A 26,191-nucleotide genomic window follows, 5' to 3' on the forward strand; every position below is an offset into this window, starting at 1 on the left:
CTGCCCTGTCACCATCCCCAGCAGTGAGAGGGACCCAGCCCCCACGAGGTAACCCTCAGCACTGATAGCAGTCAAGCCCGGGGCTCCAGGAGTGAGCATGCAGCCCACTTTGAAGGAGGGCAGGCGGCCAGCAGGGGGACTGGGTACCTTGTTGTCGTTGCCCCCTGAGGCCAGCAGCTGGTGGTCCGTGGACCACTTGAGCCCGCACACCTCCTGCCGGTGGCCCTGCAGCCGCCGCTCTGACTGCAGGGGCGGGCTGCGGATGTCCCTCTGCAGGATGGTGCGGTCGCGGCTCCCTGATGACAGCTGGTCGGCGTTCCAGGCCAGAGCCCCTGCAGGCCGGATGGCGGGGGTGAGGAGGGACCAGCAACCCCAGGTTCAACCACCCCCCAGCTCAGCCCCTGTAGGGAAGCGCCCCAGCCCCCATGGCCCTCACCAACACGCGCCGTGTGCCCTTCTAGCATGGACAACTTCTTCCCCGCCGCCGCATCCCAGATCTGCACGAAACCCTTGTGTGTGCCAACCGCCACCAGGTTCCCCTAGGACGGGGCGCGGAGAGGGTGTCAGGCTCAATGGGTGGTGACCAGGCTGCCTGGCTGCCCTCTCCCAGCCCACCGCCTGCCTCAGGGCTCGGGAACTGGGCCTTTCCAGAGCGCCCACTGTCCCTGCAGTTCCCAGGAAATGGCCCGGGGAACTTGCTGGAAGCCAGTCACACTCTGGCTGACACCGTGTGTAGGTCTGCAGACACGCAGTGGATGCACGCGTGAGACCTGCACACGGTGACGTCTGTGCACGTCACTGGAGAAGAAAGCAACAACAGACAGGAACCTGAGTTTAGGAAACAGACAGGAGAGCGCAGGTAAGGGGTACTGAGGCCCCAGTTTAGGCTGAGGAGTGTCAAAAGTAAGATAGATGCAGGACTGGGAGGCGTGAGGGAGGCAGGATGGAGGGACAAAGCAGGAAACCTTGGGGAGCGAGTGCGCAGATGCATATTCACACTAAAATTCTCTCGGCTCTGCTGGACACTGGGACATTTTCATAATAAAATAAAACTTAAAGACTAAAACCACCTTCCTCGAACATAAATCCAGTTTCCCAAAGAGCTATAACCACAGCAAAGCCAGTGAAAGCGGCAGGACCCCGGGCTTTTCTCCCTGCACTGCCCCTGCTGGCCTGTGCTCTACCCAGACTCAGCCCATCAGGGCGCCCCGTGCCCCCCATCTTATCCTCAGGCTTGCCCAGCAATGCCACCCCCATCCCCACCCCGGCCATCTCGGGATGTGGACCCTGCGCCTGGATCTGCTCCAGGAACCACCGCCTGCCTCCTTCCTCCCCCTCGCCGCCACTGACCTTGATCCCTAAGCGACATGGCCTGGGACAGGGTCAGTACATGCTCTGGAAACGAAGGCCTGAGCCTCACTCAGAATGTGCAGTTTCTAATACCACCAGCCCACGACCTTTGACCTGCCTGCCAGGACACTGGGTCTCCCTCCCCTGCTTCTTCCCACAGCTTCCACTGGCTCCCAGGGTGCACAGTCCACCAAGAGATACCCCTGAGAGGAGGCCAGGAGACCCAATGGGGTATCTCCCAATGCCTCTTAGAACAAATTAATCCAACACACGATCTGGGAGAAAAACTGCTCTGTTAGTCAAACTGCTAACACTGTCGGTGAGGCTTCTCTCCTCGGCATCCCTACAGTTTTCATATTTGGCTAGTGGGCACGGACACCCTTCATAATGGAAGTGTGCACAGGGCAGATGGCTGGTCTCCATACATCATGGCTTCCCGAGCAGCCCATCCCCAGGAGGGAAGGCACATAGCTAGGACCCAAACCTCACTCCCTGCTCTTTGGGGTCCCCTAAGCTGCTCCTGACTTAAAATGAGTGCAGCCACTGAGCTAGAGAGGAGTGGATGGTGCTGGGCTGCACAGAGCCTGGTGGGAGTGGAATAACCAACACCACAAAACAGCCGTCCTCGGGAAAACAGCTGGGAGCTGAGCCCCACAGCCAGGCCAGTCTGCTGAGTGGGCCAGGGTGAAATGTGACAGCAGGCTGTGGCTCCTCAACCCCAAAGCCATGGCTCAGCTGCCTGCCCATCTGAGTATCAGGCAGGAGTCATCTCTACCAGGAACAGCAAAGGTGGGGCCAGAGATAGGTGCCCAGATGTTCCCACTGGCTGCTGCCTCGGTGACATCTCCTATGCAAAGCTTAACAGAAACTTTTTAAACACCCTCTTCCCGCAGCCTGAGGTCCCGGACACCCTCTTCCCGCAGCCTGAGGTCCTGGACGCCCTTTTCCTGCAGTCTGAGGTCTGGCTTCCCAACATTGTCAAGGGCCCCGCCTGGGCTCCCTGTACACACCCTGCCCTGCAACAGAAGCCCTGGGTACTGACCCGCTCAGACCAGCCCACGGAGGTCACAGAGTCCCCTTCAACGGATAGGTCACAGAGCCGGGTCACCTGTAGGGAAAACACAAGGGGTTCCTATGAACTTCCAAGCCCCAGTCCATCCTTTCATTCATTCATTTCCCCTACCAGGGCCTGTGGGGTGTCCATGCCTGGCGTGAGTACTGGGGACCTGGAGGAAGCCAGGTCCAGGGAGGGTGCAGGAGAGGAGGGACCCACATGGCGGGGGGTGGGGGCGGGAGCACGTGAGCAGGCTGTCTGGGTACCGGCTCTGGAGCACCCCTGATGCACTCACTGAAGGAAGCTGCCCTGCTCCCCTCAAACTTGCCACTCCACTCCATGAACGTGCCCAGGCCAGGCAGGCTCACCTGGCTGGTGCAGGCGCTCCACAGGTACACGCAGGTGCCCAGCCCCACACTGAGCACGTTCAGAGACGACCAGTCCACCAGGTTCAGGTAGAAGTCATCCTGGAGCTCAGGGGCGTCCAGGACCTTGAAGGGGATTTTGGAGATTTTCCGCGTGGGTTTCCGTGGAGACCTTAGCAACTTCTGACTGTGGAGAGAGGCAGGGGTGGTGGTTTAGTACCTGTCAGCTGATGCTTTTGATGACAATTTCCCCTAGGACCCAAAGCTGCACAGAAAAGACTTCTCCCCACAAACCCAGCAGCCTGTGAGCCCCGGCCTGCTGTACCTCCTGGGCCCTATCACAGGCGTGGAGCCCATCCTGTGGTATCTTGCCACCCCGAGCTCTGAAGGTTCCACTGTCACCCAGCTCTGCCCTGTCTGGTCTGGCCCCTCCTCCAGGGAGCCCTCACTGACTCCCCAGACTGAAGAAGATGGAGGCCAGGGCGGCCCACTACACCTCACCTTCCTTCTGCAGCCCTGGGCTGCTGGGAGACAGCAGGTCCATGAGGGTGCGTGTCCCCGTGCACTGTGATAATTGGGGCACACATCCCTGCACTTCCCATGCACTGTGATAACTGGGGCTCAGGTGACTGCAGGACTCTTGTAGGGCCTCCAGGCCCTAAACAGCCCAAGATAGGGAAACCCCAGCCTCCCATCAAGGCCTTCCTCTCCCAGCTGTGGAAGCATAGTCATGGGGCCACAGCAGGTACCCCTCACCCCAGGGTCCCTAGGGACACTGCCACTTGGGCCGGCTTCAGAGCCTCACCTCTTGTTGCTGACGGGGGACAAGGAGTACGGGGACACTTCATTGCCATCGTCGGGGCTCGAGCGCTTGGTGCTGAGGGAATACTGGGCAGGGGGACACTGTAGTCAGCAGACGCCCCATCCCGATGACTGCGCCAGGCTCACAGAGCTTAGGGACCCTGCCCCCCACTTCAGGCCAGCAGAGAGTAGGGAGCGTGTGTCTTCCGCTGCTGCAGACACAGCACAGCAACGCAGTGAAACAGGCTCCAGGCCTCGTGAGGAGGTTTCCTGGCAGCACTGTAGGCTCTGGTGACTGCTGTCCCTGGACCATTCCCTCCCACTGTCTCTCGGCACCGGAACCCACCTCCCTCAATGCGTGCCCTGTTGGCAAAGCATCTCCCCCTGCTCCTGCCTCAGGCTCAGCTTTGTCCCATCCAACGCACAGGACCAATTTGACGCCCTGTCCAGTCCCGCCTGGGATTTCAGGGCCTGTGCAGGGCTGGGGCCTGGCCTTCTACATGGAACAAGTACTTGGCAGGGGTGGGGTAGGAGGGCTGGTCCACCCTGAGAGACCCAGACTAGGGGCCCAGAATAGAAGCTGGGGAGAACAGGGTCAAGGGTGGGGTGAGCTGTGGTCCCCTCAGACTCACAGTGAAGAGGCTCTTCTTCTCGGGTGTGGAGGGCTGGAGCCGCCGGTCTTCCGTCTGCGGGTCCTGCACCTTCTCGATGCCGGCCCCCAGCAGCTCGTTCTTCAGCAGGGCTGAGTAGGCAAGGCCGTCTGCAGGCACCAGACACGAGTGAGGCCGGGGGTGCCTGGGCCCAGGCTGGGAGCCGGGGTGGGGGGCAGCGGGGCAGGGCAGGCCTCCTCACCTTTGCCGTTGTCTGAGGTGGCATCCTTCGCTTTCCGATTCTGGCTGGGGGATTTTTCATTCTCCTGTGCGTGAAGAGAGGGGAGGGGATAAACAGTGCCCCAGTGCCCCATGGTCTCCAATTTTGGGGGCTCGCACCCGGAGCTGAAGAGGCTCAGGAAGCTGGACATGCACCCCGGACGCTACCCCCTCTGCCTCGCCCCCAGGTCCGAGCCGCCCCCATCCTCCCCTGAGACCCAGCCCTGCCCGGCCAACCGAGCAGCTGCTCACATTGATCCTGTGGAAGTTCACACTCCAATTGGCTCCGGCCCTGGAGGGGATGAAGCGGTCCCCGTGCTTGCTGGGAGAGGACACGGGGGAGCTGGCGGGCGTCAGGGTCCGCCGCATCTCCGCGACCTGGGTGGGCAGAGCGTGGATGGGTGCCGCAGCACACTCTGCCCCTCGGCCCCCGAGCCTGCCGCCCCGCCAGCATGGTCAAGCCACTGCGCCTCCTGCCCTTGGGCCCTGATACCACCGAACTCCTGAGAGGCTGGTTCATGTCCCCACGCCCTTGGCGAGGAGGGTGGTGGGGGAAGCAGAGGCCAGGGCTGGGGCCAAGCACCTGGCAAGGCTCCGGGGAGGGACGGAGAGACAGGAGAGGGGGACAGGAGCGGCAGCCGGGGACAAGGGCAGCTGGAGAAAACCAAGCATCTTCAAAAGCACGTGAGAACTGCAACTTGGGCTTTTAAAAAAAACTTTATTGTGGCTCAATATAGACAACATGAGATTTTCACATTAGCCATTTTTAAGTACACAATTCAGTGGTATTAATTACATTCTCGGCGTTGTGCTACTATCTCAATTTCCAAAACCTTTTTCTAACTCCAAACAGAAGCACTGCACTCATTAAGAAGAAGCTACCCGTTACTCCCTCCATAGCTCCCTTCAGTCCCTGGTAACCTATTTTCTATCTCTATGAATTGGATTATTCTAAGAATTTTATGTCAGTGGAATCACGTTACGTGAACTTTTGTGTCTGGCTTCTTTGGTGGCGCGTGACGACTTCAAGGCCCACATGTGTTGTCGTGTATGCCACCCCTTCATTCCTTCTCACGGCTGAATAACGTTCCGTCGCAGGGCTAGACCACATTTTGTTTCTCCATTCCCCTGTTGTCGGACACCTTCCGGCTACTGTGAAAAATGCTGCGACGGACACTGGTATACAAGGACCCAAGTCCCTGTTTTCAGTTCTTCTCAGGCTATACCTGGGAGTGGCATTGCCGAGTGATATGGTAATTCTATGCTTAATTATCGGAGGACCCACCAACCTGTTTTCCATAGCAGTGCCACCATTTTATACATTCCTACCAGCAATCCACGTGGGTTCCAATTTCTACGCATCTGCGTCAGCACTATTTTCCTTTAATAATAATAACATCCTATTCCTTTAATAATAACCATCCCAGCTGACGCAGTATCCCGAAACTCTAATTTTTTTTTTCAGGGGGAGGGTTGTCAAACGAACTATTTTCCTCTGAGGAACTTAACTAGCCAGGCATGCCCCTGCGCCACTGCTGATGTCATCTACGAGTCATGAGGGCACCATCCACACTGCCGCTCACAGGCTGGGAGATCCCTGGAGTCTCCTCAGGGCTTCCAGAAAGAACTCTGGGTAAAGACGGGCCAGAGCTGCACAGTCAGGCGATGTGCAGAGTCTCATCATAAGTGACATTTCCACTGTATTAACATTTTCCTGCTTCTCCCTGCCCCTGGGTGGCTCCTGGTGGGCTCTGCTGATCCATCCGGCCCATCTCTCCTAAATGGTTAGCTTCCCCATAACCCTTAAACTCTTCTGGTAACGTGCTGCCTTGGCGATGTCATCACCAGCCTTTTTTGGAGGCAGACCGAGGGGTCCCCATGGCCAGAGGTGGCACTGATGTCCTCATCGGTGATCTCAGGACACGACTTTGGTTCCACTGAAGTTGAACTCAGGTGGCGGATGGACCCGGATCCAGGGCGACCGGAGAAAGTTGCACCCAGGCCTCCTCCAAGAAAAAAAGCAAATGCAGCAACTTGGTTCTATTTCTTTCTAGATGACCACAAGCTGCCAGAGAAGGTGAAGTGTAGAATAGAGAACGCTCACCCCCACCCACCCGACAGGTTCCTGCCCCCCAGCAGGAGACTCTGCTCCCCAGGGCCACGGCCCCACCGCCCGAGCCAGGGAGGACGACGGCCCCGTCGCTCCTGTCAGACGCCCAGACCCATCCACTGCTTCCAGGAACACTCCTCTCTCTGGGAAGGACCCATCTTGTAATTTCATTCTAGGTAGCTGCCACGTCTGCTCAGAATCCTTCAATCTGGAACTTTCTGTCTTTCCTTCACCTTCATGATCCCGACGCATTAGAAGGTGCTGAGCCAGTTACTGTGCCCTCTATTAGGGCAAGATCAGGTCCCACAGCCTTGACAGGAAGAGCAGGTAGCCAGGCCGCGACTGTCAACCTGCATCCAACCAACAGGTGTGGCCACGTGGTCCCCTCCGCCCACTTGGGAGAGCACAGTGAGGTCCAGCTGGAGCTGCTCACTAATTACCAAGGGGGAGAGAATATTCTGGGGGGGGTCCTGTGAGCTATGCCAACGTCCCACCCCTCACTGAAACTCCCCATTTACCAGCTCAACTCCATCTGCATGGCATCATGAGTCACCCTAGCTGCAGACTGCCACTGTCACGATGGTGCTCACGGGTGGCAGCCCCCGGAGCCGGCGCCAGGTCCGCTCAGTGTGCCCCCACCCTTCAGCTCGCCTGTGCGCTCTGGCACAACAGGAGGCCCTGGTTTCGTACCTCCAAGGTGCCCCCCCCACCCTTGTTGACCCATCCCAGGGATCAGCACCCCTTTATAAACCAAGAAGGGCCAGCCCAGGGCCAGCAGGGGTGGCCTGGGGGCCAAAGGTGGGCAGGAGGCACTCACACAGGGCATTGTGTTCTCATTCTGGATGACGATCTGCCGGAGGAGGCGCCTCTCGTAGTCCTGGTCCATGGCGTGGCAGGGCACGGCGGGGAGTGGCAGGGTGGGGCAGGGCAGGGCACGGCCTCCTGGCCCAGGTCAACCTGCGGCAGGAAGGGCAGGGGGCGTGGTCAGCATGGCAGGGTCCTCCTGGGGGAGGGGAGGCAGGGCATCCCACATCACCAGGGTGACCACTGGGCCTGCCCTGGGACTACACGGCCACCACCTGGAGGTTCTGGGGTCAGCGGGAGCCATGCCAGGAGAGAGACCAGAGTCCTCGTTGGCTCCTGCGGGGGCTTCTGCCTGGCCCTCCTCACCCTTCCTGGGGCCAGGCACGTCTCCCCTACTCGCCAAGCCCCCAGGCCCCACCCCTTCCAGGAACCTCAGATCTTCCCACCCTTGAATCCAACAACACTGTCTTCCGAGGCCACACCACTCAGCCCTCCAGGGCCCGGCCTGCTCGCCTCGGGAAGGGCATCTACAGGTCCTACTTGGGGTAGGACCCCAAGACAGTCAGGGGGGGAGGGTGCTGGGGTTCAGACCCCAGGACCCGGAGGGGGTGCAGGGCAAAGACTGTAAGACAGCGCAGGTGAGGAGTTCTCCCTCTGAGGGCAGCCTCCACACCCTGATCTACAGATGGGACTGACAGCCCCTGGCCTACAGTTGAGGGGGCTGGTGGTATCTGTGCATTGCCCCAGCAGCCTGCTGAGCGCTGGCTTCTTGCCAGGCAGTGGGGAACAGGGAAGTCAAATCTGAGCTTAGGACCTTTGGGCCCCAACAGGTCAGCATGGAAAGATGCATACCCAAGTGCCTGCAGGATGAGGGCTGTGCACCCCACCCCACTTGGGAAAGCCTCCTGGAAGGAACGACAGCTTGTCTGAGGCCTGCAGGGAGCAAGAGGGGTCCAAAGGAAACCAGGGCAGGACAGCACCCTGGGAGAGGGAGAGCAGGCCCGCAGGCCCGAGGCTGGAAGTGCTAAGTAGTTCCCAACTTGACTTGGCAGCCTACCGCTACCAGCCAAATGTAGGCCACCTGCTTTTGTGAATAGTTTCACTTGGCACTCAGTCATACCCATCCACTTCTGGATCACCTGGTAGGGTGAGTGGTGTGCCCATGGGCAGAACTGCGCATACTAACCATCTGGTTCTTTACGAACCCCTGAGACTCCAGCTCCACTCAGAGCCAGACCAAGGGTAAAGCTGTCGGGATGGAGCCTGGCAGGGGAGGCCTCAGAGGCTGACCTCCTCCTGGCCTTCCTGTGCCAGGCTGCCCCCTTCTGTCCCTTCTCGGCTGGAGCCTGAAGGCTTCAATGGCCGGCAGCCCCTGACTCCCACACCACAGCCTATGCCAGACCACAGGCTGCGACGAGAGACTGTGAGTGACCACCCCCAGCCATGAGCCCTGGCGCCCAACTCCACTCTCAGGGCAGAAAGCTTCGGTTCTCCAGTCTCTAGCAGGTAGGCAGCTGCAGAATGAAAGGATCCCGGAAGTCCACTTCCCCAGAACAGAGCGGGAATGGTGAAGCACTGCCCCAGCTTTGGGCTGGCAAATGTGCACTGCTGGGACCACCAGGGGTTTCAACCTGCCCGCCTGGCACAGCTATGTCACTGCCTGGGGTCGGTAGGAGCTTCTTAGCCTTCCCAGGGCCAAGTGGAAGAGGCTGCCAAAGATGCCGCCTGTTGTGCAGACCAGGAAAGGGCACCCTTGGTGAGCAGAATTAAAGGCTTTCTGGCGTCTTTTTCTGACCCACTCCTGAGGCCCTGCGGAGCTGGCATGCGCCCGTTCTGTGGGTCCCTGGCCCAGCCCTGGTTGGGTGATACTGATAAACCAAGCGTCACGGAAGAGCCTTTAACACAAACCCAATCAACCACAAAAGCTCTGACAAGAGAGACTCTGAACTTCGGAGTAAACTCACCAAGATAACCTGATGCCCAGACACCGGCGAAAAATAACAATGTGTTAAGAAGCAGGAAAATATGGCCTCGTCAAAGAGGAAATCAAAATGTCAGAGATACAGAATCTGGAAAACTAATCAAAGATATTCAAACAAACCTCCTAAACGAATTCAACAAGCTGCCTAAAGAGAGAAAGGATACTGAGAAGACGCGGGCGTTTCCCACCACGTGGCTCTCCGCGCATGTGCGCAGAGGGCCGCCGCCTCCCCAGCCCCTGCGGCCGCGACTCTACGATGCTCCCTCGTGCTGTGACGCCGCGGGGGGCTGCTGCTGTCCGGGGGGGCTGGGCGGCAGCGACACAGAGGAACTCCGACTCCGAAGACTTTTCCTCCTTAGAAGGCGACGAGGATTATGGGCCTTCGGGAGAAGAGTACAGTGAAGAGGATGTCAATGAATTAGTGAAGGAAGATGAAGTGGATGGTGAAGAGGAGACACAGAAACCCAAAGGGAAAAAAAGAAAGTCTCAGAGCATCCTCGCCAGAAGAGAAAGCAAGGTGGCGTCTCATTAGAAGACTAGGAAGAGGAGGATTCCAAGGCAGAATCTGGAGGAAGGAGCAGTGAGGAGGAAGACACAGAAGCAGAGTAGGAAAAATGCATTGGGTCAGAGGAGGCAAGTAAAAAGGGGGAGGATGACCTCTGGGCCAGTTTCCTCAATAATGTGGGACCACAATCAAAAGTGCCTTCAATAAGCTGAGAGAGGAGAAGTGACTGAAGAGATGAGTTCGAGTAAACTGTTGGTCAGAGCAGAAGAGTTAGAGGATGCTAAAGACACAGAAAAGGTTAAAATCACCAAGGCGTTTGATTTTGCCGGTGAAGAAGTCGGGATGACTAAGGAAGTGGATGCTGCATCCTAAGAAGCCAAATCCTTCTCCAGGCAAAACAAGATGTAGAAACCTCAGGCTATGGTCCCTTCAGCAGCGCTGCCCTCACCCCCTGCAGGTCAGGAATGGTGCAACCATCACCACAATCATTTTTAGCATCTGCCTAAGAAACCCTGGGTCAGTAGGTCCTGCCCCAATCAAGATGGCAGCGTGAGATGCTTAAAGGCTCTGTTCCCTCAACAGAAGTCTGAACAACCAACAAGAACTGGCAGAAACATCATTTTAAAAATTCCGGAGAGTAACTAAAAGATTGCAGGAACATAGCGAGTGCCAAATCAAGAAAAAGACCACTTAAAAGCAGTAGGATTGGTACCACTCAGGCTGGCCCCTTTCTCCATTCCCCTTACCCATGTGACTCGGACCCACTCCCTGGTCCCGGATGCAGAAGAAGCAGGGTAACCCTCATGCACATACTGGAGAGCATGTTTGTTCCCAATCTGATGGTGGCCTGAGAGACTCACTGCCCCAGAATTTACCCCACATATAGAAAACAACTAAAGCTCTGCTACAGAATGCTGTGGGGAAATCATTCAGGTGGGGCTGCCTGGGGTAAGGGACGGTTAGCTGTAGGACTTAACAGTGCAGTGCAGGAGACATTAGGAAACTGTTTCTTAGGGAAAGGGAGAAATTTGGAACCCCGGGAACTATAAATTCCTAGGGCCAAACATGCAAGCCCATGACAAGATGCTTGAGTAGAAAGGAGACCTTTATGCGCTGGCTTGGAGCTGTCCTCTAAACTCACTGCATGGAGAAGCCTGGAGGACAGCACTGGCACAGGTCAATCTGCAAAGACTCGAAAAGGTGTGTGTTTGTTTTCTTAGCTCCCGGCATTCCAGGAAAGCTGTCAGGAGACTAGCTGGATACAAGCTTAAGGACAGATGCCGCAGAGTCTAAATTCCAGTGGTAACACACACCAAATACCAAAATGTCCAGGTTTCAACAAAAGGTTACAGAACATTAAAAAAAAAAAAAAAAAAAAAAACAGGAGGTGAGAGCCCAGGCAGAGGAGAGAAGTGAAGCAAGAGAAACTGTCAACGAGGAAGATCCGTTCTGGGGCATACCAGACAAAGACTTCTTAAAAAATTGTACTTAACTAAAGCAAAAAATGTCTATTTAGTACAAAATTTATATTTTGACTGGTGTGTTTCCTAACATAACTTATTTGGACGGCTTAATCGAACACCATAGTACTTGGAACCTTGAGTAGGGCATGAGGTTTTGTAGGTTTGTCCAGAGTGATGCCCCGATAAATCCCAGAGTGATTTAAACAATGAATAAGAAATTGTGTGCAAAGTCCCCTTGGGGGAATGGTGAGAAAGGGGGAAAATTCAACTCCCCCAAGTGGAGAATTCTTGATATTCTTACAAGCAATGGGGACAACCAAAGCAACAAGTCGAGCCCCCAATCTTGGGGTTTGTCCATATGAAACAAACCTGCAAAGGATAGGCTAAGCCTACTTAAAATTAGGCCTCAGAGCCACCCCCAAGAGAACCACTTTTGTTGCTCAGATGTGGCCTCTCTCTCTCTCCAGCCAGCACGACAAGCAAACTCACTGCCCTCCCCTCTCTACATGGGACATGATTCCCAGGGGTGTGGACCTTCCTGGCAACATGGCACAGAAATCCTAGAATGAGCTGGGACTCAGCACCAAGGGATTGAGAAAATCTTCTTGACTGAAAGAGGAAAGAGCGAAATGAAACAAAATAAAGTGTCAATGGCTGAGAGATTCCAAACAGAGTCAAGAAGTTATCCTGGAGGTTATTCTTACGCATTATATAGATATCACTGTTAGGTCGGGGGAACAGGAAGGGCACTGCAACTGGAGCTGCGGAGGCTGTGTCACCCCTCCCAACCTGACTTCAGGAACTAATGAACAGCCCCTTCCGGACGTCACCTGACCTTTATCCTTAAAAGCTGCCTGTGCCACAGCCCATGCGCACTCACCTCCCTCCATCTTGGGTTTGGTGAGTTCTGCCCGGGAGCGCAGAAATCACACACCCCCCCAACTTTAAATTTCCTGGTGTACCTTTCTTCTTTCTCACCCTTTCGCCTCCTAAACCTTTCATCTAGTGCCGGAAACCCGGGAGAGGAGCACGGGTGCCACCTGCCTGGCCGGAGGCGCCCCGGCTTCCTCTCTCCTCATTCCCCCACATAGTCAGCGACAAGGGATCCTTTGGCCTGCCGCTGCATTCACCATGGATTCGGTAAGTCCCTTCCCTCCTAGCCCTGCTGCCGGGTCTCACCCGTTCCGAGAGAGCCTGTCCGTTAATTACTCTCCGAAAATTGTGAATTCACGTCAGGTTCTCTGCCGAGGGCTGAGATGGACGGGGACGCCCGCAAGCCTCACACCCTTTCCCGGGACTCGAAATGCTCTGGGGACACCCTGCTTCTCATTTCCCTCCCAAATTCAGGTCCAGGACCTGAAAGGGCCTCAAACCAGGGTGAGACGTCCCCTGGGGAGACGAGCCCCCGCTCACTCGTAAGAGCTCCAAGGAACTCTCTCAGGGCGCTGGGACCCCGACACCCCCTGGGCCAGTCCTTTCTCCTTTCAGACCCGTCAGTATGGGCAATAGGTCCTCTCTCATGGGCCTGAGGATGGGACTTTCGATTTTAATATCCTTATGAACCTCCGCAACTTTTGCCAGAGGAACGACAAATGGGCCGAAATTCCTTATATCCAGGCTTTTTTCCTTCTGCACTCCCACCCCTCCCTTTGTATCCTCCTCTCCCTCGCTCTACCCTCCCCTGCTTCCATCTTGCCTTTCCCTCCCCTCTTTTGCTTTGGCAACATCTCAGTCGCCATCTTCCCTTCTCTTCCTTCTGTTCCGGTGACGTCCCAGCCGCCATCTTGCCTTTCTCTTCCTCCTTCTCCGCTGGTGGCACTCCAGCCGCCATCTTAGCCCCTCTTCCTCCCCCGGCTCCGGCAGCATTCCAGCTGCCATCTCCTCCTCCCCTTCCATCTCCATCCAGTCCCCCACTGTCCTCAACAGCCTTGCCCTCCTCACCTATAAGCTCTCATACCTGCTCAAAGAACTCTTTACTGTCCACTACAGGGAGTTGTGGGACCTGAGGGATTAGTTCGAGTACACACTCCTTTCTCCCTAGCTGACCTCTCTAATATTGAGAAACGGCTAGGTTCATTCTCCAGTGAACCGACCGCCTATACTAAGGAATTTCAATATCTAGCTAATGCCTATGATTTAACCTGGCATAACATTCATGTAATCTGCTCTTCTTCCCCAACTACAGATGAAATGGACCGCATTTTCAATGCAGCCAGGGCTCATGCTAACCCCGTCCATATAACCGACCACACCATGCCGGTAGGGGCCCAGGCTGTGCCAGACCAAGAGCCAGGGTGGGACTATCAGACTCACTCCAGCAGGGAGGAACGGGCGGACTAGACGGGACAAAATGCTTACATGCCTCATAGTAGGCATGCAGAAAGCTTCACATAAAGTAGTAAACTTCCATAAGCTAAGGGAAATTACCCAGGGTCCTGATGAAAACCCGGCTGCTTTTCTACACCGGCTCACAGAAGCCCTCTCCCAATATACCCGCCTAGACCCCGACTCGGAGGCTGATAAAACTGTTTTAGCCACACACTTTATATCCCAATTGGCTCCAGATATAAGGCATAAACTTAGAAAAATTGAGGACGGTCCTCAGGCCCCTATCTGTAACCTGTTAAACACGGCCTTTAAAATTTTTAATACTCGTGATGAACTGGAGAGGGCAAAAAAGGAATCCTGGGATCGCTAAAAGGCGAATTTACAAACCCAATCCCTGATTGCGGCTCTGCGGCCCACTTCAATGGGGAAGAAGCCGGCTACGACTAATCCACCACCAGGAAAGTGCTTCAAATGTGGCCTCAAAGGACACTGGTCCTGCCAGTGCCCCAATCCTCGACCGCCCAAGGGACCATGCCCTCTCTGTGGTACAAAAGGACATTGGAAAAGTGACTGCCCCTCGGCAACTGGCCATGGAGGGGCCGTCCTTCCAACCCCTAACCCACCATTAGCAGTCCTAGGCCTGGCCACCAGTGACTGATGACGCCCAGCCTCAGCGACCCCGATCACTGTCGTTGAGCCCAGGGTAACAATCAAGGTAGTGGGTAGCCCTGGAATCAACATCAAAATCCCTCTCCTCTCTACAATGCCAACTCACCTCACTAGCCCAGGTAACTCTTCAAAATCAACAGGACTTAGATCTGCTGACGGCCGAAAAAAGGAGGAACGTGTATATTCCTCCAAGAGGAATGCTGCTATTACGTCAACAAGTCAGGTCTGGTGGAAGAAAATATTTAAGCCCTAAACAAACTAAGACAATCTCTACCACAGAAAACAAGGAACCAACTCTGCCTTAAGCTGGTTTTCTTCTCCTCTGGCGACATGGCTCCTCCCACTACTAGGACCAGTTATCCTAATCTGTCTCTTTTTCCTCCTAGCTCCCTGCCTCCTCAACTTCCTTCAGGGACGCATGAAGGAACTATCCTGGGTAGCAGTCAACCAAATGCTCCTGCATCATTATCATCACCTGCCTTCCTCACCAGATTCCTATAGCCAGCCTCCCCACTCCCCTGGCCATGACGGTTCCAGCCTATAACCCCACGCTGCCCCATTACAGCAGGAAGTAGCCAGAAAGATCTCAGCACCCTATTATCACAAAAAGGCTGGAATGTTAGGTCGGGGAAACAGGAAGGGCACTGCAACTGGAGCTGTGGAGGCTGTGTCGCCCCTCCCAACCTGACTTCAGGAACTAATGAACTGCCCCTTCTGGACGTCACCTGACCTCCATCCTCAAAAGCTGCCTGTGCCAAAGCGCACGTAAGCACTCACCTCCCTCCATCTTGGGTTTGGTGAGTTCTGCCCAGGAGCGCAGAAATCACCCCCCCACACACACTTCAAATTTCCTGGTGTACCTTTCTTCTTTCTCACCCTTTTGCCTCCTAAACCTTTCAATAATCTTTTTAGTTAAGGTGCAATGGAGAGGCTGGAGGGAAGTGCCTGAAAATGTAGAGCTGTGTTCCAGTAGCCGTGTTTCTTGAAGATAATTGTATAATGATATAGCTTTCGCAATGTGACTGTGTGATTGTGAAAACCTTGTGTCTGATGTTCCTTTTATCTACCTTATCAACAGACAAGTAAAACATTAAAATAAATAAATAATAGGGGAACAAATGTTAAAATAAATTTAGTAGATTGAAATGCTAGTGATCAATGAAAGGGAGGGATAAGTGGTATGGTACGTACGAGTTTTTTTCTGTTTTCTTTTTATTTTTGTTTCTGAATTGATGCAAACATTCTAAGAAATGATCATGATGATGAATATACAACTATATGATGATATTGTGAGTTACTGATCATATAACAAGAATGGAATGATCATATGGTAAGAATGTTTGTGTTTGTATGTGGTTATGTTTCATTAAAAAAAAAAATTGTCCTAAATACGCTCAAAGAGTTAAAGGAAAACAGGGACAAAAAACGAAAGGAAATCAGGGAAATGATAGGTGAACACAAAGAGAATAACATTAGAGATAATGAAAATTATGAAAAGGAACCAAACAGAACTGAAGACTGCAGAAACAAATTAATATTCCCCATCAGGGGTGCAAGGATAGTTTAGTGGTAGAATTCTCGCCTGCCAGCAGGAGACCTGGGTTCGATTCCTGGTCCATGCATTTTCCCAAAAACAAACAAAGAAGCAAAACAGCAAACAAATAACATACAACAAACAACAATTCAACAAATGGTGCCGTAATAAGGGGATATTCACATGGAAAACAAATTAAATGTGACCCCTGCCATATAGCATACAAAAATGATTTCCCCAGCAACAGCAGATTAGAGGTGGCAGAATAAAGAATCAGATAACAAGAAGATAAGAATACTGAAATTAGTCAGTCTGAGCAGCAGAGGAAAGAACTGAAAACAGTGAACAGAGCCTGGGGAACGTGTCTGGCAAAACTGTCTTTCAAAAATGAAGGAGATTTGGACTTTCTCTTTTTTTTTTCTTGAAGTAATGAAAATGTTCTAAAATTGATGTGCTGATGAACGCACAACTATGTGATCATACTGTGAACTAATGATTCTACATTTTGGATGAGTATATACTCTGTGAATACATCTCAATAAAATTGCATTTAAAAAATGGAAAAAAAAAAGATGACACTGGGTGAGCACAAAGAAGAACCTGAAAGCATGCAAAAAAAAGAAAAGAGATCTTAAGGGAATGAAAGGCACAATAAATGATATTAAAAATATACCAGATGTGCACAACAGCAGATTTAAACAGGCACTTCAAATTCAAATTCAAACACATCCAAATTCAAACAGACAAAAGGACAGACAGAAAAGAATGGGAAAAATGGAGCAGGGTCTCTGGGAAATGACTGGCAACATGAAGTACGCAAACATTTGCATTATGGGTATCCTGGAACGAGAAGAGAAGGGTAAAAGGGCAGAAGGGATATTTGAGGAAATAATGATCAGCAACTTCCCAACTCTTAGGAAAGGCTTAGAAACCCAGTTCTGAGAAGCTAATATACCCCAAGCCAAATAAATCCAAACAGACCTATTCCAAGACACATACTAATCAGAATATCAAATGCCAAAGACATATAGAGAATTCTGAAAGCAGCAAGAGAAAGCGATTCATGACATACAAGGGAATTCCAATAAGACCAAATGCTGATTTCTCATCAGAAACCATGGTGGCAAGAAACCAGTGGTATGATATATATATACACATACACACACACTATATACACTATATATACATGTACAAATGTAAGAAAGTTTTTATATGAGGGAAACAAATGAATGTCAACACTGCAAGGTGTTGAAAACGGGAGGGTATATGGAGAAAATATAATCAGTGCAAATCTGGACTCCTAATAATACTGTAATATTCTTCCATTAATTGTAACAAAGACAGTATACCAAAGCTAAATTTCAAAAAGAGGGAGATATAAGGGAGAGCTATAAGATTCTTGTTGTTTTTTAATTTTTATTTCTTTAATTTTTTTCCCTCCTTTCTTTGCAGAAGAAATGGAAATGTTCGCATATAGATTGTGGTGGTGAATGCATAATTATGTGAATAACGGGGCCCATTAATTGTTTACTTACGATGGATTGTACAGTGTGTGAATAAAACTGTTTAACAAACACACAGAAAAACACAAGTGCTGGAGAAGATGTAGAGAGAGAGGTGTACCTATTCACTGTTAGTGGGAAAGTAGGGTCGGTGCAGCCCCTCTGGAGGACACGGTGGTGGCTCCACAGGAGGCTAAGTATAGGTTTGCTATATGATCCTGCAGCCCTGTTACTAGGTATTCACTCAGAAGAACTGAAAGCAGGGACAGGAATGGACATTTGCACACGGTGTTTATGGAGTTATTAGCTCTGCAGTGGATGGAGGTGACCTAAGGGTACATCAGCTGATGAACTGTGGGGCATACATTCAATGGAACATGAAGAGGCTGCAAGAAGAGATTCAGTTGTGAGGCATACAACTAGGTGAATGGACCTTGAGGTCATTTTGTTGAGTGAAATAAGCCAGAAACGAAAAGACAAATATTTTAAGGCCTCACTAATATGGACTAACTACAATGTGCAAATTTTGAGAAGTGAATTTGAGAGCACAGGTTATCAGGGGATAGAACGTGGGCAGAGATTGAGTAATCAACGATTAAGGAGTACAGAATGTTCAATAAGGCTATTGTAAAGGTTCCGAGATTGTAAGCTCTTACAGCAGTCACATCTATTCCTGAGTTTTAACTGTTATTACTAAATTCTGAGAAGCTTGAGCTCTTTGTGCATAACCTAGTTGTTCCCTGGAACTTTGGGTATCCGTGTGACATCTGAGACTCAGAATTAAAATTCTACAGTTCCAAAAATCAGCATTACCCCATACAGCAACTGATAAAGACGCTGAAAAAGACATAAGACTTCACTTAGAGATATGAATATAGCTGATCTGATTAGGACTAATGTAAATCAGAATACAGGGTATCGCAAGCAGTGGGACAACCAAATCAATAGGCTGAGCCCTCAATCTTGGGGGTTGTCCATATGAAACTTAATCCTGCAAAGGATAAACTAAGCCAACTTAAAATCAGGCCTAAGAGTCACCCCCGGAGAACCTCCTTTGGTGCTCAGATGTGGACTCTCTCTCTCTCAGCCAACACGACAAGCAAACTCACTGCCCTCTGTGTCTCTTCATGGGACGCAACTCCCAGGGGTGTGGACCTTCCTGGCAACGTGGGACAGGTGATAGATATCACCTTTTTAGTTAAGATGCAATGGAGAGGTTGGAGAGAACTGCCTGAAAATGTAGAGCTGTGTTCCAGTAGCCATGTTTCTTGAAGATAATTGTATAATGATATAGCTTTCACAATGACTGTGTGATTGTGAAAACCTTGTGTCTGATGCTCCTTTTATCTACCTTATCAACAGATAAGTAAAACATATGGATTAAAAATAAATAAATAATAGGGGGAACAAATGTTAAAGTTAGTAGACTGAAATGCTAGTGATCAATGAAAGGGAAGGGTTAGGGGTATGGTATGTACGAATTTTTTTCTTTTTCCTATTTCTTTTTCTGGATTGATGCAAATGTTCTGAGAGGTGATCGTGGTGAAAAATATACAACTATGTGATGATATTGAGAGTTATTGTTTATATACCATGAATGGAAAATGGAATGATCACATGGTAAGAATGTTTGCATTTGTATGTCATGTTTAAAAAAAAATTAGGCCTAAGAGTCACCCCCAGAGAACCTCTTTCGTGCTCAGATGTGCCCTATCTTTCTCTCAACCAACATGGCAAGCAAACTCCCTGACCTCCCCCTCTCTACATGGGACATGGCTCCCAGGGGTGTAAACCTCCCTGGCAACATGGGACAAAAATCTAGAATGAGCTGGGACTCAGCATCAAGGGATTGAAAAAAACCTTCTCAACTGAAAGGGGGAAGAGAGAAGTGAGACAAAATAAAGTGTTAGTGGCTGAGAGATTTCAAACAGAGTCGAGAGGTTATCCTGGAGGTTATTCTTACACATTTATAGATACCCCTTTTTAATTTAAGGCGTATTAGAGAGGCTAGAGGGAAGTGCCTGAAACTGGAAGCTGTGTTCCACTAGCCATGTTTCTTGATGATGATTGTATAATGATGCAGCTTTGTAAAGTGACTATGTGATTGTGAAAACCCTGTGTCTGGTGCTTCTTTTACCTACGGTATGGACAGATGAGTAAAACATATGGATTAAAAATAAATAAATAAGCCAAAAACTAAAGGACAAATACTGTATGGTCCCACTGATGTGAACGGACATTCGAGAATAAACTTGAAATATGACATTGGTAAGAGTCCAGCAGCAGTTAGAAACAGGGTAAGATAATGGGTAATTGAAGCTGAAGGGATACAGACTGTGCAACAGGACTAGATACAAAAACTCAAAAATGGACAGCACAATAATACCTAATTGTAAAGTAATCATGTTAAAACACTGAATGAAGCTGCATCTGAGCTATAGGGTTTTTTTTTTACTATTATTACTACTTTTATTTCTTTTCTCTATATTAACATTTTATATCTTTTTCTGTTGTGTTGCTAGCTCCTCTAAACCGATGCAAATGTACTAAGAAACGATGATCTATGTGATGATGTTAAGAATTACTGAGTGTATATGTAGAATGGTATGATTTCTAAATGTTGTGTTAATTTCTTTTTTTTTTCTTTCCGTTAATAAAAAAAATAATAATAATAAAAAAAAATTAAATAAATAAATAATAGTGGGAACAAAGGTTAAAATAAATTGAGTAGACTGAAATACTAGTGAACAATGAAAGGGAAGGGCAAGGGGTATAAAAAAATAGGGGGAACAAAGGTAACATCTATTGAGTAGATGGAAATATTAGTGGTCAGTGAGAGGGAGGGGTAAGGGGTATGGTATGTATGAGTTTCTTTTTTTCTTTTTATCTCTTTTTCTGAAGTGATACAAATGTTCTAAAAAATTATCATGGTGGTGAATATACTACTATGTAATGATATTGTGAGCCATTGATTGTACACCATGCAGGAATGTTTGTAAAGAATGTTCATGTCTGTATCTTGTTTTGGTTTGATTAAAAAAAAAATAGAACAGAAAAAAAAAGAATACAGGGTAAAGGATGATACTGACTGTATTTTTAAAACATCAACTTTTGTGTGAGACCAAAGGAAGAGATGTTTATTTGGTAACATAAATATAAACAAAATTTATATTTTCTGTAGCATACTATCTAATTTAACCTGTATGGTCAGTTTACTCAAACACCATAATTATATGGAACCTTGAATAGGGAGTGAGATCTTGTTATTTTGTACAGGTTAATGTAATATCCTGATATATTCCAGCGTAATATGGGCAGAAAATAAAAAAGCATTTGCAAAGCCATCAAGAGGAACTGGGGAAAAATGCAGAAATATTTAACTTCCCCACCTGGGGAATTGCTGATACTCTAGCAAGCATTAGGGACTCCCAATTTAATAAACCAAGCCCTTGATCATGGGGCTTGCCATTATGAAACTTCTTCCTGCAAGGGAGAAGCTAAGCCTATTTACAATTATGCCGAAGAGTCACCTCCAGAGAACCTCTTTTATTGCTCAGATGTGGCCTCTCTCTCTCTAAGCCAACTCTGCAAATAAACTCACTACCCTCCTCACTACATAAGACATGACTCCCAGGAGTGCAAATTTCCATGGCAACATGGGATATGACTCTCAGGGATGAGCCTGGTTTGGGCATTGTGGGATTGAGAAAGTCTTCTTGACCAAAAGGGGAAAAGAAATGAAATAAAATAAAGTTTCAGTGGCTAAGAGATTTCAAATAGAGTTGAGAGGTCATTCTGGAGGTTATTCTGCATTATTTAGATATTCCTTTTTAGTTTCTAGGGTATTAGAATAGCTAGAAAGAAATACCTGAAACTGTTGAACTGTAGTCCTGATACTTAAAGACAGTAACTATAGCTTTTATGGTATGACCATGTGAATGTGAAAAACATACACTGGATAATCCCTTTATCCAGTGTACAGGTAGACGAGTAAGAAAATAAAGACAAACAGGGGGGAATAAGGAAGAAGGGATATTTTGGGTGGTTTTTAAAAAAATTTTATATATTTTTTTCCTTTAGAGTAATGAAAACGTTCTAAACATTGACTGCGGTAATAAATGAACAACTGTGTATGACAACACTGTGAGTCACTGTACCTTTTGATGATTATATGGTATGTGAATATATCTCAATAAAATACTGCATTAAAAAAGCACATGAAAAGATGTTCAGTGTCACTAGCTATCAGGGAAATGCAAAAATAAAACTATAATGAGATAATCATTTCACAGCTATCAGAATGACCATTATTGAAAAAAGCAGAAAACTGCAAGTGTTGGAGAGGATGTGGAGAAATAGGAACACTCACTTCACTGCTGGTGGGAATGTAGGATGGTGTAGCTGCTGGGGAAGACAGTTTGGCGGTTCCTCGAGAAGCTAAGTATAGAACTGCCAAATGATCCAGCAATTTCACTATTATGTATATACCCAGAAGAACCAAAAGCAGGGATGCACAGACATTTGCAAGCCAATATTCATAGCGGCATTATTCACAATTGCCAAAAGATGGAAGCAACCCAAGTCTCCTTCAGCCAATGAATGGATGAACAAAATGTGGCCTGTACATACAATGGAATAGTATGCGGCTGTAAGAAGGAATGAAGTCCTGAAGCATATGACAAGATGGATGACCCTTGAGGACACGATACTGAGTAAAAAAAGTCAGAAACAAAAGGGCAAATATCGTATGCCCTCACTAATAAGAATTAAATGCAACTAGCAAACTCATGGTGTTAATATGTAGAACCTAGGTCACCAGGAGATAAAATGAGGGCAGAGAATGGGGAGTGGATGCTGCATTTGTGCAGAATATGTAATAAAACTGATTTGAAGTATTTGGAAATGGATGAAGGTATGAGAGCACCTTATAGAGAGTGGAGCTAACCGTGGTGGTATGTGGGTGAGACTGTGGTTGAAAGGGAAAGTTTAGGGTCATATCTATCACTAGAAGGAAAGCCAGAGCATGAAACTTGGGTCACGTGAATCCTCTTCGGGGTGAAATGTTCTGGAATTGATTGTGACAATGTACGCACAACTCTGTGCATTCTAGAAGACAGCGACTGTACAATTTAGATGGACTGTATGGAGGTGATTTTATCTCAATAAATTGGCTTTTAAAAAAAGGAAGAAAGAGCAAGCTAAGATTACTCATAATGAGGCCTAAGAGTTGCTTACGCGAAGCCTCTTTGCGGCTCAGATGTGACCTCTCTCTAACCCCAGCTCTGCAGGCCCCTGTGTGGGACACGACATTCAGGGGTGAAAACCTCCGATAATGGGGACGAGTCTGGTCCTGACACTGGGATTGACAACGCCTTCCTGATCAAAAGGGGGAAAAGAAGTAATAAAATTAGGCATCAGTGGCCAAGAGAGGTCAAATGGAGTCAGGAGGCTGTTCTGGAAGCTGCTCTTATGAAAGTTTCAGTTAGTGCTGATTGCCATGGTTGGCTAAACCCCAATCAACACCATCCCTGTGGTCTCTTAAGAACACGAAGGGCTTGAATTGAGACTCTAAAGGTTTCATGCAGTAGGTTTGCTTCCCTGGAACCTATAATGCCCAGAGGGTTCCTAGGTCAGAAAAATCTTGAAATCGAGAGGGACTAACCTTTCCAGGATTATCAATTAATTCCATCCCCCTATCCTTCAGTGTGGACACCCCTTCTCAACACATAAAGGCACTGACCAAAGATCCCTACAAAACGGGCGAAGGATCAGAGGAGGAGGAAGTATAACAGAGAAAATGGGATTTAACAAATAAGTATGGCTACTGAATCACCATATTAATATTCCTTCTAGCTTCCAGTGACTTAGAGCAGCTAGAAGGAAAAATCTGAGAAGGTGGAATCGTAGGCCACGACAAACTCTGGGATCTGTTCTATAACTATTTGTTGAAGTGTGCTTTGAAAATCATTGCTTTTTTCTTTCTTTGTTTATGTTATACAATTTTAAAAATATTTTAAAAAGAAATACCAGTGCCTATTCAGTATGGAGAACAATGAAGCTGAGATGCTTCGGGGGACCTGCCTGTTGTGGTCTCACATGCCCCCACGGCCCCCCTGAGGGTCCCTAACCAGGTAGAGATTAAGCCCGCAGCTATGGCAGGTGCCGCACCCTGGGAAACACTGCCGCCCCCTCAGCTGTGTGCAGTGGACTTGGGGTGGTAACCTGGGGCAGGCTATGAACAGGGCTCGGCGGGCGGAGGAGCTCGGCCCAGGCCACGCTGGGGCCCTGGGCCTGGCTGGCATGCTGCCCCGACCTTTCTTGCACATCTTTCACATCTGAGGACAGGTAAGGGACGTTCCCTCAGGTAATGCCATTGCAGGTGAGGACGCCCACCTGCTGCTGACGTCCTGGACCTGGGGCTGACCTGTGAAGCAGGAGGAAGTGTGTGTGTGTATGTGGGGGGGCTCTGACCCAGAGCTCCTGCAGGGCCAGACACCCTCATGTCCTCTCACCCAGGGCTTAGTTTCTTCCACATCTTGAGGTCACCCCTCCCTCTCCAACATGGCAGAACCACTTGCCTTCGACCCCCTCCCCTGCCCTCAGGCCATCCCTGCTTGCTGGAGGGGGTTCCTCAGGCCCTGCGGGGAGTGGCTGGAGCTCCCTTCACCCCACAGGAGGCGGCCCAGCAGCTGCACCTTCCAGGCATGACAGTTGTCACCTCCCATCTCACCAGCTTCTGCCTGGGCTCCTCCCTCAGCCCCCGCCTCACCACGAGTGGGCTCCATATCCTGTGGCCTGGGTCGGTCCTGCTCCCTCTCAGCAGCGCTGGGTGTGGACCCAGGCACACAGCTGCGACACCGTGGGGCGAGAAGGCCGGCCACCTGCAGAAGCATGGGCTGCTGCTGGGTGGTGTACCCAGCCTGGAAGCCGGACTGGTCCCCACCAGCTATGACCTTGACATTCAAATGAGTGTGGAACCTAGCCAGACCTCTCGTCCTAAAAAGAGAGCAGAAGCCACTCCCCAGGCAGGATCACCTCTTGGTCCCTGCTCACAGTGGAGATTCCTGAGCGGTCTCCAGTGGCACTAGTCGAGGCCCCTCAGAGCTGAGAATGTTTCACCCCCTAGCAGAGCCCAGGCAACAGCTCGGGCCCTCTTTGCCCCCCAGAAACCAGGCAGAGCCCGCAGGCTGTAGTCATTTCACAGCACCCAGCTGGGGAGGTGGGGATGAGCAGCTGCTAAGGGTCCAAGGGTCTCAGGGCCATGCATGCACTGGGTCTGTCGACATCAAGGCCCAATGGAGGTCCCTGTATGGCCAGTGAGGGTCAGAGAGGCCCAAGCCTCCCGGGGGTCACAGGCTCCTCACCTCTGAATCTACATGGCAAAAGGGACTTGCAGGTAGAACTGAGTTATGGGACACTGAGATGGGGAGAGTCTCCTGGACTATCTGGGGAGCTCCATGTCATTGCAGGGGTCCTTACAGGAGGGAGGCAGGGGGATGGCCAGAGAAGGAAATGTGGCAACAGAAGCAGAGGTTGGAGTGATGGAGGGAGGGCCACAAGCCAAGAAAGGTGGCGGCCTCTGGAATTTAGAAACAGCAGGGAAAAGAGAATTCTCTTTGGAGCCTCCTGAAGGAACCAGCCCGGCCAACACTCTGGCTTTGGCCTTCTGACCCAGAACCATGCGAGAATAGCCGGGTGCTATTTTAAGCCACCAGGTCTGTGGTCACTAGTTACAGGAAACTCACACCTGTCAGGTGCTGCGCACAATGGGGCAGCTCCAGAACCAAGTTCCACCAGGCTCCAGACTGCCTGGCATCACCTCCCTTGGAAATCCAGGTACCAGGCTCCTAGGGAAACGGAGGTGAGGAGCAGACTTTCCAGCTGGCCCGGCAGGGGAGCCACTCTTGCCCCCTCCCCCGACGCACCCTCAGCAGTCCTGTCAAGGTTAACTATGGCCAGGTTTCCCCAGTATGAAGAGCCACTGGGAGCCAATGACCACAACCTGGAAGGCAGGCAATGAAGGCAGCGTGTTTAAATGGCCACAGAGTCACCCCTAAACCGCAGAGCCCAGGCACACCCAGCAGCCTCAAGACCAGGGGCACTGCCAGTTCCCAGACCTGCCTCATTTTAGGGGCCTGGTGGATTCGAGGAAATGTCTTCCGTCCCAGGGCCACCTCCCAGCCACGCCTGGGGGTGGGGGTGGGGAGAACCATCTTGGCACCAGCCCATCACCTGGGCCCTTGGCAGCGCTGCCGAAAGGCTGGCCCAGAGCCACCACCCACCTCCTCCAATACGGTAGCCTCTGCTGCTAGAACAAAAGACCCAGAAACCTCGAGAGAAGCAGCAGGCAAACTCAGCAATGAAAAAATCAAAAGTGTCTGCCTGGCAGACACCACAGAGTTTTGAAGGGAGGTTGGCAGAACAGGGGAAACATCTGCCACCTACGGGCTAGACAAACCTGCCGAGGGGACTAACAAACCGGTCTCTGAAGAAGACGCCCTGTGCCCTCGCAGGCAGAGGGCTGTGAATGGAGCCCCTACCCACTTACCACGCTGGCAGAGTTTAAGTCTCCTGGTGTGCCCCTCACGGGCCCACGCTGGGGAGAAGGTGCTGTTGCTTAAACCAGCACAGCTTCCAGGGGCGGAATCTGGCAACCACTTTCAATACTGAAAAATGCACATCCTCTTCCAGGAGGCCTCCTGCCTTGGAGAAGCTCCCTGGGAAAGGCTGGTGTGCATCGGCATGAGGACATTCTCTCAGGCCACTGTGAGGGCTGCAGACACGGTGGCTGAACCTCCCCCAGGAGGAGTCAGGCCTACTGTCCCACCCTGGGCCACCCAAGGGGCACCGTCGGGC

General features: G+C 50.6%; 1 protein-coding gene across 2 annotated transcripts in view; it reads right to left on the minus strand.

The window, feature by feature from the left end:
• FZR1 (fizzy and cell division cycle 20 related 1) overlaps positions 1-26,191 on the minus strand; it is a 38,020-nt gene that overhangs the window by 2,420 nt on the left and 9,409 nt on the right. Inside the window, exons 2-10 of one of the 2 annotated variants that reach the window (XM_077121182.1) lie at positions 7,367-7,506; positions 4,692-4,817; positions 4,423-4,486; positions 4,203-4,330; positions 3,575-3,657; positions 2,773-2,956; positions 2,393-2,458; positions 437-497; positions 148-332 (exon numbers count right to left, since the gene is read on the minus strand). In XM_077121182.1, the coding sequence (XP_076977297.1) occupies positions 148-332; positions 437-497; positions 2,393-2,458; positions 2,773-2,956; positions 3,575-3,657; positions 4,203-4,330; positions 4,423-4,486; positions 4,692-4,817; positions 7,367-7,435 (966 nt within the window). In that variant the 5' untranslated portion in view covers positions 7,436-7,506. Of the gene's footprint in view, positions 1-147; positions 333-436; positions 540-2,392; positions 2,459-2,772; positions 2,957-3,574; positions 3,658-4,202; positions 4,331-4,422; positions 4,487-4,691; positions 4,818-7,366; positions 7,507-26,191 lie in introns of both variants that reach the window. The other variant, XM_077121181.1, reaches the window with a different exon arrangement.

The sequence above is a fragment of the Tamandua tetradactyla genome, chromosome 11, assembly GCF_023851605.1.
Source record: "Tamandua tetradactyla isolate mTamTet1 chromosome 11, mTamTet1.pri, whole genome shotgun sequence".
Lineage (NCBI taxonomy): Eukaryota > Metazoa > Chordata > Mammalia > Pilosa > Myrmecophagidae > Tamandua > Tamandua tetradactyla.